The sequence below is a fragment of the Oncorhynchus mykiss genome, chromosome 12 (genome assembly GCF_057628025.1).
Source record: "Oncorhynchus mykiss isolate SJ-2025 chromosome 12, ASM5762802v1, whole genome shotgun sequence".
Lineage (NCBI taxonomy): Eukaryota > Metazoa > Chordata > Actinopteri > Salmoniformes > Salmonidae > Oncorhynchus > Oncorhynchus mykiss.
In genome coordinates this window covers 62,451,224-62,462,256 of record NC_143033.1, presented here as the reverse complement: position 1 = coordinate 62,462,256, position 11,033 = coordinate 62,451,224, and the positions used below count along the sequence as shown (strand labels likewise).

Sequence of the window (11,033 nt, the reverse complement as noted above, 5' to 3'; positions counted from 1 at the left end):
GCAGCAGTGATAAAACAAATGGAAGGGGGGGGGGGGGGGGGGGTCCGGGTGGCGCCATATGATTAATTGTTCAGCAGTCTTATGGCTTGGGAGTAGAAGCTGTTAAGGAGCCTTTTGGTCCTAGACTTGGTTCTCCGGTACCGCTTGCCGTGCGGTAGCGGAGCGCACAGTCTATGACTTGGTTGACTGGAGTCTTTGACAATTTTTTGGGCCTTTCCTTTGTCTATTATATAGGTCCTGGATGGCAAGAAGCTTGGCCCCAGTGATGTACCCTCTGTAGCTCCTTACAGCCGAGCAGTTGCTATTATAGGTGGTGATGCAACCGGTCAGGATGAACTTTTTGAGGATCTAGGAACCAATGCCAAATATTTTTGGTCTCTTAAAGGTGGAAAAGGTGTTGTCGTGCCTTCTTCACCACAGTCTTGGTGTGTTTGGACCATGATAGTTTGTTGGTGATGTGGACACCAACGACTTGAAACTCTCGACCCGCTCCACTACAGCCACGTCAATGTTAATGGGGGCCTGTTCGGGTCACCTTTTCCTGTAGTCCACGTTCAGCTCCTTTGTCTTGCTTACATTGAGGGAGATGTTGTTGTCTTGGCACCACACTGCCAGGTCTTTGACCTCCTCCCTATAGGCTGTCTCATCGTTGTCGGTAATCAGGCCCATCACTGTTGTGTCGTCAGCAAACTTAATGATGGTGTTGGAGTCGTGTTTGGCCACACAGTCATGGGTGAACAGGGAGTATAAGAGGGAACTAAGCACGCACCCATGAGGGGCCTCAGTGTTGAGGATGAGCATGGCAGACGTGTTGTTGCCTAAGCTTACCACCTGGGGACGGCCCGTCAAAAAGTCCAGGATCCAGTTGCAGAGGGAGGTGTTTAGTCCCAGGGTAATTAGCTTAGTGATGAGATTCGTGGGCACTATGGTGTTGAACGCTGAGCTGTAGTCAATGAACTGCATTCTCACATAGGTGTTCCTTTTGTCCAGGTGGGAATGGGCAGTGTGGAGTGCGATTGAGATCGTGTCGTCTGTGGATCTATTGGGGCGGTATGCAAATTGTTGTGGGTCTAGTGTTTCCGGGATGATGGTGTTGATGTGAGCAATTATCCACCTTTCAAAGCACTTCATGGCTATATGAGTGCTACGGGGAGGGAAATCATTTAAGCAGGTTACCTTCGCTTCCTTTGGCACAGGGACTATGGTGTTCTGCTTGAAACATGCTATATTACAGACTGGGTCAGGCAGAGGTTGAAAATGTCAGGGAAGACACTTGACAGGACGTGTACCAGGAGTACAAGTCCTGGTAATCCATCCGGCCACGTGGCTTTGTGAATGTTGACCTGTTTAAAGGTCTTGCACACATCGGCTGAACATATTCCAGTGTGTGCTAGCAAAATAGTCCTGTAGCGTAGTATCCGTGTCATCTGACCACTTCTGTATTGAGCGAGTCACTGGTACTTCCTGATTTCGTTTTTGCTTGTAAGCAGGAATCAGGAGGATAAAATTATAGTCAGATTTGCCAAATGGAGGGCGAGGGAGAGCTTTGTATGTGTCTCTGTGTGTGAAGTAAAGGTTGCCTAGATTTGAGGTAAAACATTATTTAAGTTTGCCTGCATTAAAGTCCCCGGCCACTAGGAGCGTCTTGTTTGCTTTTAGCTCGTGGAGTGCAGTCTTAGTGCCAGCATCGGTGTGTGGTGGTAAATACATGACTACGAATACTATAGATAAGAACTCTCTTGGTAGATAGTGTGGTCTACAGTGTGGTCTACAGCTTATCATGAGGTACCCCACCTCAAGACTTCTTTAATATTAGACATTGCCCACCAGCTGTTATTGACAAATACACACACCCCCACCCCTCGTCTTACCAGAAGTAGCTTATCTGTCCTGCCAATGCACAGTAAACCCAGCCAACTCTATATTATGTCGTCAGAAACCCATTGTCTTCCCCCATTGAACATCGCATCATTCATGACCATCTTACCATAAACAGGTCACATATACGCTTTCTACTGTACGAACTGTACTGTATTCTGCTATTGTCTCTGATATTTTATTTTCACATTGTGCATTCCAGCAACTATGGTTGATGTGTATTTTTTATATTTTACCTCTAGGCAAGTCAGTTAAGAACAAATTCTTATTTTCAATGACGGCCTAGGAACAGTGGGTTAACTGCCTGTTCAGGGGCAGAACGACCTTGTCAACTCGGGGATTTGAACTTGCAACCTTCCGGTTACTAGTCCAACGCTCTAACCACTAGGCTACCCTGCCGCCCGAGGGCATTGCGGCCTGTCTTGGCTAGGCTCGGTAGTGATAAAAGGGTTCAATATTGCCCAAAATGTTGAGACACAAGCCCTTGTTCCTATATGGCATACTAATTCAGATACCCTTTGAGAATTTTATAATGAACACTTAGCTAAGCATTAGCGAGAACAAATGAACTGGCGATGACAGCATGACAAAGAGCCCAATCTTCACCACGTGCATGATAATCATTAGGTCAGAGCTATCCTACGTATTCTAAAGTTTCCACATCTCTTGCAGCCGACAGCACTTGGAATGATCAGAGTCAGTGTATTTGTCCAGAATGGATGAATAAGCCGTAGCTCCATTGTCCATCTCTACCATTCCAGTATTAATCAGAAACAATGTTCCTCCTTCAGTCAAGTCGAAGAGAGCGGTATTAAAGCCCTTATATCCGCAAGGGTCTTTTCCAATCAGTTTGTGCAGTTGAGTACAAAATAAAGACAGTTCACTAGAGTCCGTTTCTCGTGAGCTTTCCGTTTATATATAGATCTTAAAGAATAACCGTGCAGTTCCCGATGGCATTTGTAGAATTTAGTCCTGTGCTTGGATGTGCTTGGATAGCTGGATGGTAGGTTAGTCCACTAAAAAGTACTTTCATCTTGACTCGAAGCGATAACAATGTACAAGTATACAGATTGAAACCAATCTGTCTCAGTCTCTCCAAGTCGTACACCTAAGGGACTTGCAAGTGCAACAGAACCACTCACACAAAAAATAGGAAAAGGACTATGCTGTATATGTTTAGGAGACGGAGTAGCCTTAAATGCTAAAGACAAAAATGTATCCAGAATTTGTGAACAAATACTCCTGCTTTATGGGTGGTCCTTGGCAGTGCTTCCTCATTTAGTGACCATATAAGACCAGAGGTAGGACCAAAAGACCAGTAAAGGAAGTTGGAGGCAGTAGGCCAAGTGCGGGGGCAGAGTTTGGGAGCCCATCTGACGGGAGGGTAGAATCTCTCCACAATCGGTCGTTTCCGCTGGCCTAAAAGGGTGAGAAAGAGAGATCAATGTGACAAAAAACATTGTAGCCCCACATGGTTAGCCTGAAACATAACATAACTAGGTAGGTATTATTCACTGCCGAGGGCCAAAACTAAGTTATGCATTATCATTCAGAAATTTCAAAACGATGTGTCAAAGGTGATCGGGTGGGAGTCCTCTAAATATGCAAATATAACCTCCCTGAACTTAACTGGCAAAGGTATCAACTCCTGGCAACTCTTTCTTTAGATGAAATGCTGTACAAACAACTGAAAAACTATAATATTCCATTTTCTCTGACCCTGATGAAACAATCAACAAAACAATCACCACACCTGTGTTGGAATAATTGATTCCGGACTGTTCCGTGTGGTCTCCACAGTAGCAGTCAGAGGGTTGATGGCATGGCTCTCTCTGCCAGTGGCTGGGCTGAGGTGTCTCGATTCGCTGGACGTGGGCATCACGTCTGTCCCTCTCCCAAACGCCAGGAGGGCATTCCCTGTTTCACAAGATGAGAAAAGGCACAGTGTGAGAAGAGGAGACAATTAACCTGAGGCTCCTGAAATGGACCTGATACGTCTTAATGAATTTATAATCACGCCCACATTCAATTACTGCACAGGACTCTGCCTGAGCGGCTCGGACCAATTTGGATTTGCTCGGTGGAGAAAAAAAATACTCAGTATTCTCTTCATGTTTCCCCAACTGCACCTGCACCTGCCTCTCCACATCCTCTCATTAGCTCACAGACTAGTGGCATCGGCCAAACAAGTCTGAGACCTCGCACTGTGTCCTTTTTTGTCATGGAGAGGAGAGGCCACAGGACAGGTTGCTATCTGATGGCACTAGATTTACCCGGGAGGAAGATAGCCCCTATCTGTTTAAACAGGTCAGATGAAAACACTGTAGCAAAGTCAATAATAAGGATGATTAATTATTAGAAAGGGCATGCGCAATATTGGAATAGAAATGGATAACCGTCATGGTGAGTGAGTCACCCACAATGATGCATGAAGCTCCTAAAATAAAGCCAAAAATGAACGTCTGGGTCATGTGGTTGAAGGCACTCTTCATCTTATAGATGGATCATGAACATATCACACATTTGCTTAAACCATCAGAAGGTTAAACTAGCTTGTCTCCCAACATGAGATATTACACAATCATTACATGTAATAACATTACTATGCTATTATGGGTTAAGTCTGTAATCTACACAAATGGTCTCCATAAGGAACTCTATACAAGTTGCATATTATCAGCTAATATTTACATCAACTGTTGAAACGGGAATTTATGCATAAACCAATAAGATGGGGTGAATTAATAAATATGTTATTACTTTAGGTTAGCCCTGTGATTCTCTTTCCTGAGTGAAAAGGAAATGCACTGAACACCCAGGTGGAATTACCAAGGATACGGCATGAAGGGGATGATTAATATGAGAGAGAGAGAGCCCGAGAGGGGTGAAAGAGAGAGGAGCGAGAGAGTGAAAGGAAGAAAGAGAATGAAAAATCACAAGATTATACTCTGACTGGTCATTTTCCCACAGAGGGGATAACTATTTAACACAATCGTTCACTGCTATTGAGCCTACAGGTGACTAACTGCTGTGGGACATATCTGCCTCATTGTATCAAATTTTCCCCTAGTCAAATTACTTCTCCTTGTGAGCCCAATTTGCTGTAGTCCTTTGGCACAGGTATTCAATGCAAATAGGCTAGGATGAACGAGGAGTAACATCCAATAAATAACATTTGGAAATAAGAGAAAAGCTGCATTTAATCCAACAGATTAGACAAATCAAATTATGCTTGGCTTCAATGGGAGCTCTGTGAAGGTTTTTTGTAGAATAATTGCAAAAGCATTGTTATGTAGACCAATTATTGTAATGGAAAACCAAAGTGTTGCTTTTGAGAAGTTGGATAAATCATTCCTCAAAGGGAGACAGCATATGAGAGACATTACAAAAAAACTAAAGGCAAAATCCCCAGAACTCATGGAGTAAATCGTCCCATATATTTTACCATTGGAATATACAGAACAATATTTTATAGAAATAGGGCATCTTGAGATACAAGAAGATGTTGCTCTTGTTCTTCTCCCCTGTAAACCTGGGTAGTGTAACATGCTCATTAGGGATACCATAGCAAAAGGTTTCAAAATGTTTCCAATAGTTCAGAAAGTACCTTGGGCCGTTTTCCTCCATCGCGTGCCTAGTGAACACAACCCTACACTAAGGCTATATCCCAAATATTCCCTAAATAGTGCATTACTCTTGACCAGAGCCTTATGGAACCTAGTCAAAACTAGGCCATTTGGGATGCAGGCTAAGTCACTGGAGACTGCTTTTTGTGATGACTTGATGGGAGCCACTCACTGAGACAGACGTTGTTGGTGAAGTATTCCAGGAAGTCGGAGCACTCTACTCTCTGGTTTCCGCTGGCAGAGCAGGAGCACCATGGGGCCACGCTAGATGTGGAGTTATCCACATAGTTGGGAGTTATCGAACTGCCTGCAGAAACAATATGTTCTCAGTTTAGTATCAAATATTCATTCCCTCGAAAGACCTGTTGTTATAGGACTGTTATGCAACGTAAAACATTTATGAACCTTGTTTGCAATTCACTGTTCAATCGCACAATGTGAGTGGGGATGTTATTCAAGAAATGAGCAAAAATGCAGCTATGAGTACAAGTGTGTTGAGGGTAATTCTTGCCAGCTGTCTGTTGTTCGTTTTTATGGAGTCAGACACTTTCATTTGCGCTTTCTTTGAAAATGGTTGGAAGTGTTTGTGTGCCATTTCTCGCCCAAGTTTTGAAATGGAATGGAGAGTTTAAGTGCTTAATAAATACAGACCAGGAATGAAAATGCCAATTGTTTGTTTGCTGAAGGGCACCACAGAACTCTTGAAATGTATTAGGTCACTTGTGCTCTTTTTTTGAGAGCATGAAAGAAAAATGGCCAATCTTTGAGCGAGTGCATAAATCAAAGTCTACATTTCATCAAAGACACTTCTCAAAGTGTAATAACAGCCTTTACACTTCAGACTCTGCCTTCAGAGGTCCTTATGTGTACGGCATATTAGGACATACAGTTGAAGTCGGAAGTTTACATGCACTTAAGTTGGAGTCATTAAAAACTAGTTTTTCAACTACTCCACAAATTTCTTCTTATTAACAAACTGTAGTTTCGGCAGGTCGGTTAGGACATCTACTTTGTGCAGGACAAGTAATTTTTGTTGTTTACAGACAGATTTCACTGTTTCACAATTCCAGTGAGTCAGAAGTTGACATACACTAAGTTGACTGCCTTTAAACAGCTTGGAAAATTCCAGAAAATTATGTCATGGCTTTAGAAGCTTCTGTTAGGCTAATTGACATAATTTGAGTCAATTGGGGGTGTACCTGTGAATGTATTTCAAGGCCTACCTTCAAACTCAGTGCCTCTTTGCTTGACATGGTGGGAAAATCAAAAGAAAATCAGCCAAGACCTCAGAAAAACAATTGTAGACCTCCACAAGTCTGGTTCATCCTTGGGAGCAATTTCCAAACGCCTGAAGGTACCACGTTCATCTGTACAAACAATAGTACACAAGTATAAACACCATGGGACCACGCAGCCGTCATACCGCTCAGGAAGCAGGCGCGTTCTGTCACCTAGAGATGAACGTACTTTGGTGCGAAACGTGCAAATCAATCCCAGAACAACAGCAAAGGACCTTGTAAAGATGCTGTCAGAAACAGGTACAAAATTATCTATATCCACAGTAAAACGAGTCCTACATCGACATAAGCTGAAAGGCCACTCAGCAAGGAAGATGCCACTGCTCCAAAACCGCCATAAAAAAAGCCAGACTATGGTTTGCAACTGCACACAGGGACAAAGATCGTACTTTTTGGATAAATGTCCTCTGGTCTGATGAAACAAAAATATAACTGTTTTGGCAGTAATGACCATCGTTATGTTTGGAGGAAAAAGGGGAGGCTTGCAAGCTGAAGAATGCCATCCCAACTGTAATGCACGGGTGTGGTAGCATCATGTTGTGGGGGTGCTTTGCTGCAGGAGGGACTGGTGCAATTCACAAAATACATGGCATCATGAGGCAGGAAAATTATGTGGATATATTGAAGCAACATCTCAAGACATCAGTCAGGAAGTTAAAGCTTGGTCGCAAATGGGTCTTCTAAATGAACAATGACCCCAAGCATACTTCCATAGTTGTGGCAAAATGGTTTAAGGACAACAAAGTCAAGGTATTGGAGTGGCCATCACAAAGCCCTGACCTCGATCCTATAGACAATTTGTGGGCAGAACTGAAAAAGTGTGTGCGAGCAAGGAAGCCTACAAATCTGACTCAGTTACACCAGCTCTGTCAGGAGGAATGGGCCAAAATTCACCCAATTTATTGCGGGAAGCTTGTGGAAGGCTACCCAAAACATTTGACCCAAGTTAAACAATTTAAAGGCAATGCTACCAAATACAAATAGAGTGTATGTAAACTTCTGACTCACTGGGAATGTGATGAAAGAAATAAAAGCTGAAATAAATCTCTACTATTATTCTGACATTTCACATTCTTATAATAAAAGTGGTGACCCTAACTGACCTAAGACAGAGAATTTTTACTATGATTTAATGTCAAGAATTGTGAAAAACAAAGTTTAAATGTAATTGGCTAAGGTGTATGTAAACTTCCGAATTCAACTGTATGTAGTACATACACTGAACAAACATTAGGAACACCTTCCTAATATAGAGCTGCCCCCCCCCCTCCCCCCTCCCCTTTTTTCCTTGGAACAGCCTCAGTTCATTGGGACATGGACTCTACAAGGATGATGGCCCATATTGACGCCAATGCTTCCCACAGTTGTGTCAAGTTGGCTGGATGTCCTTTGGGTGGTGGACCATTGTTGATACACGCGGGAAACCCTGCAGCGTTGCAGTTCTTGACACAAACCGGTGCACCTGTCAAATACTACAATACCCTGTACAAAGCCACTGCAATCTTTTGTCTTGCCCATTCACCCTCTGAATGGCACACATACACAAGCCATGTCTAAATTGTCTCTAGAATCAATTGTCTAAAAATCCTTTCTTAAACCTGTCTCCTCCCCTTCATCTACACTGATTGAAGTGGCATTAAGTGATCATAGCTTTCACCTGGATTCACCTGGTCAGTCTTGTGGAAAGAGCATGTTCTTAATGTTTTGTATACTCAGGGTACATACTGCTTTAAACCTTCGCAAATAGGATATACTCAAATCCTACTCATTTATTTTAGGCCTACACTATTAAAGAAGCTAAATGTAGCATTTCCACCTCCAAATGGCAAATGCTTTTCCTTGTATGTACATACATCAGCATCTTTCAGTGATAGTTAACTTGTTACATGTAGCTCCTTTAAATAGTAACTTTAATTTCCCTCAAATCAAATATTTCCTGACAATCTTTGTTTTTTTATTCATTAGTTTACCTTTTCCATCCTTCTCTCGTTGCCCCTCTAACTGCTTTCTCCTTTTTCAGTACACTAGGTTAGTTAAATACTTCCTTTTCTCTCTTTCTCCTGTTCTCCATTCATCGATTTACCCTCTCCTCCACTCATTTTGCTTTCTCCAATCCGTTCTCATTCTTAAGTTGCTCTTTCAGGCTCTGTACCCACCTATCAAGCCTGTGTAGGCAAGTAGACAGGCTCCATAGTTCCCCTGCTTGCAGCTGTTGGCAGACGACTCGGCTGGTTTGCAGTCGTACTGGAACTGAGCCAGACGGGACCTACACAGATCCAATACAACTAGCACTGTTTAGTAGCGATCAAGGGCCGGACACAAATTACAATAGTAAAAAATATTAATGTTTTATGAAATGATTTTCACTGGTGGACGATAGGGTTGTGCTATGAATTTGGTACCGCACTAGTAAACTCAGCAAAAAAAACGTCCCTTTTTCAGGACCCTGTCTTTCAAAGATCATTTGTAAAAATCCAAATAACTTTTCAATGATAAACAATTAATGAACATGCACCTGTGGAATGGTCGTTAAGACATTAACAGCTTACAGACGGTAGGCAATTAATGTCACAGTTATGAAAACTTAGGACACTAAAGAAGCCTTTCTACGGACTCTGAAAAAACACCAAAAGAAAGATGCCCAGGGTCCCTGCTCATCTGCCTGAATGTGCCTTAGGCATGCTGCAAGGAGGCATGACACCTGCACAGGATCAGTACATCTGAACATCACACCTGCGGGACAGGTACAGGATGCAACAACAACTGCCTGAGTTACACCAGGAATGCAATAGGCTGAGAAAGGCTGGATTGAGGGCTTGTAGGCCTGTTGTAAGGCAGGTCCTCACCAGACATCACAGGCAACAACGTCGCCTGGCAAAAAAGTGCTCTTCATTGATGAGTCGGATTCGCGTTTATTGTCGAAGGAATGAGCGTTACACGGAGGACTGTACTCTGGAGCGGGATTGATTTGGAGGTGAATGGTCCGTCATGGTCTGGGGCGGTGTGTCACAGCATCATCGGACTGAGCTTGTCGTCATTGCAGGTAATCTCAACGCTATGCGTTACAGGGAAGACATCCTCCTCCCTCATGTGGTACCCTTCCTGCAGGCACATCCTGACATGACCCTGCAGCATGACAATGCCACCAGCCATACTGCTCATTCTGTGTGTGATTTCCTGAAAGACAGGAATGTAAGTGTTCTGCCATGGCCAGCAAAGAGTCCAGATCTCAATCCCATTGAGCACGTCTGGGACCTGTTGGATCGGAGGGTGAGGGCTAGAGCCATTCCCCCCCAGAAATGTCTGGGAACTTGCAGGTGCCTTGGTGGAAGAGTGGGGTAACATCTCACAGCAAGAACTGGGAAATCTGGTGCAGTCCATGAGGAGGAGATGCACTGCAGTACTTAATGCAGCTGGTGGCCACACCAGATACTGACTGTTACTTTTGACCTCCCCCCTGTTCAGGGACACATTATTACATTTCTGTTAGTCACATGTCTGTGGAACTTGTTCAGTTTATTTCTCAGTTGTTGAATCTTATGTTCATACAAGTATTTACACATGTTAAGTTTGCTGAAAAGAAACAGTTGACAGTTAGATGACGTTTCTTTTTTGCTAAGTTTACGTGTAAGGCTATGTGGCATACTGCAGTGAGGGGCATTTATTTATTTATTTCCACAATCCAGAATCATTAGTACAGCCACAGAGCAGGAAAGGGGGAAGGAGAAATAATGGTCATGACAAGAGATCGCAATAACTTTAATCCCTCTTACATTTTATCTGTGTAAAATATTTAATGTGTTTATCCAGCAGACTCTCAGAGGTGTTCTAAATGATTTTGGTGGACAGCTTGGGGGTAGAATATTGAACCATTGTTGATTGCTTGTTCGGTTTGTCTGACCTGATACAGATGTGGTTCCCAAATTATCAGTCACGGCCCCACTGGTGGGTCACAGCTGGTACTGTCTGGGTCATGAGACTCCTGACTAAAGACTGGGTTGAAGTATTGGTTTGTTGAGTTGGTGGTTCACAATAAATATGAACAACAGTTTTTTGATAAAAGCGAAAATACGTTTGGGAGTCAATGTTATACATCTTACACTGAGTGTACAAGGCTGTCAGATGAGCTGGCCGAGATCAACCTCTCTGGGAGCGAGTCACAATATGTTGGCTAAAACAGAAAGTGGTAGTAGCTCATTGTGGCCTATGTCCCAAAAGAGAAAAGTAAGTA

General features: G+C 43.1%; 1 protein-coding gene across 1 annotated transcript in view; it reads right to left on the bottom strand.

Moving 5' to 3' along the window:
* Window positions 1-1,769: 1,769 nt before the first annotated feature.
* The window catches only part of LOC110537871 (GDNF family receptor alpha-4-like), a 98,554-nt gene continuing 89,290 nt past the window's right edge, over window positions 1,770-11,033 (bottom strand). Inside the window, exons 7-10 of the mRNA XM_090191386.1 lie at window positions 8,959-9,068; window positions 5,677-5,811; window positions 3,632-3,795; window positions 1,770-3,297 (exon numbers count right to left, since the gene is read on the bottom strand). Of these exons, the coding sequence (XP_090047512.1) occupies window positions 3,157-3,297; window positions 3,632-3,795; window positions 5,677-5,811; window positions 8,959-9,068 (550 nt within the window). The 3' untranslated portion in view covers window positions 1,770-3,156. The remainder of the gene's footprint in view (window positions 3,298-3,631; window positions 3,796-5,676; window positions 5,812-8,958; window positions 9,069-11,033) is intronic.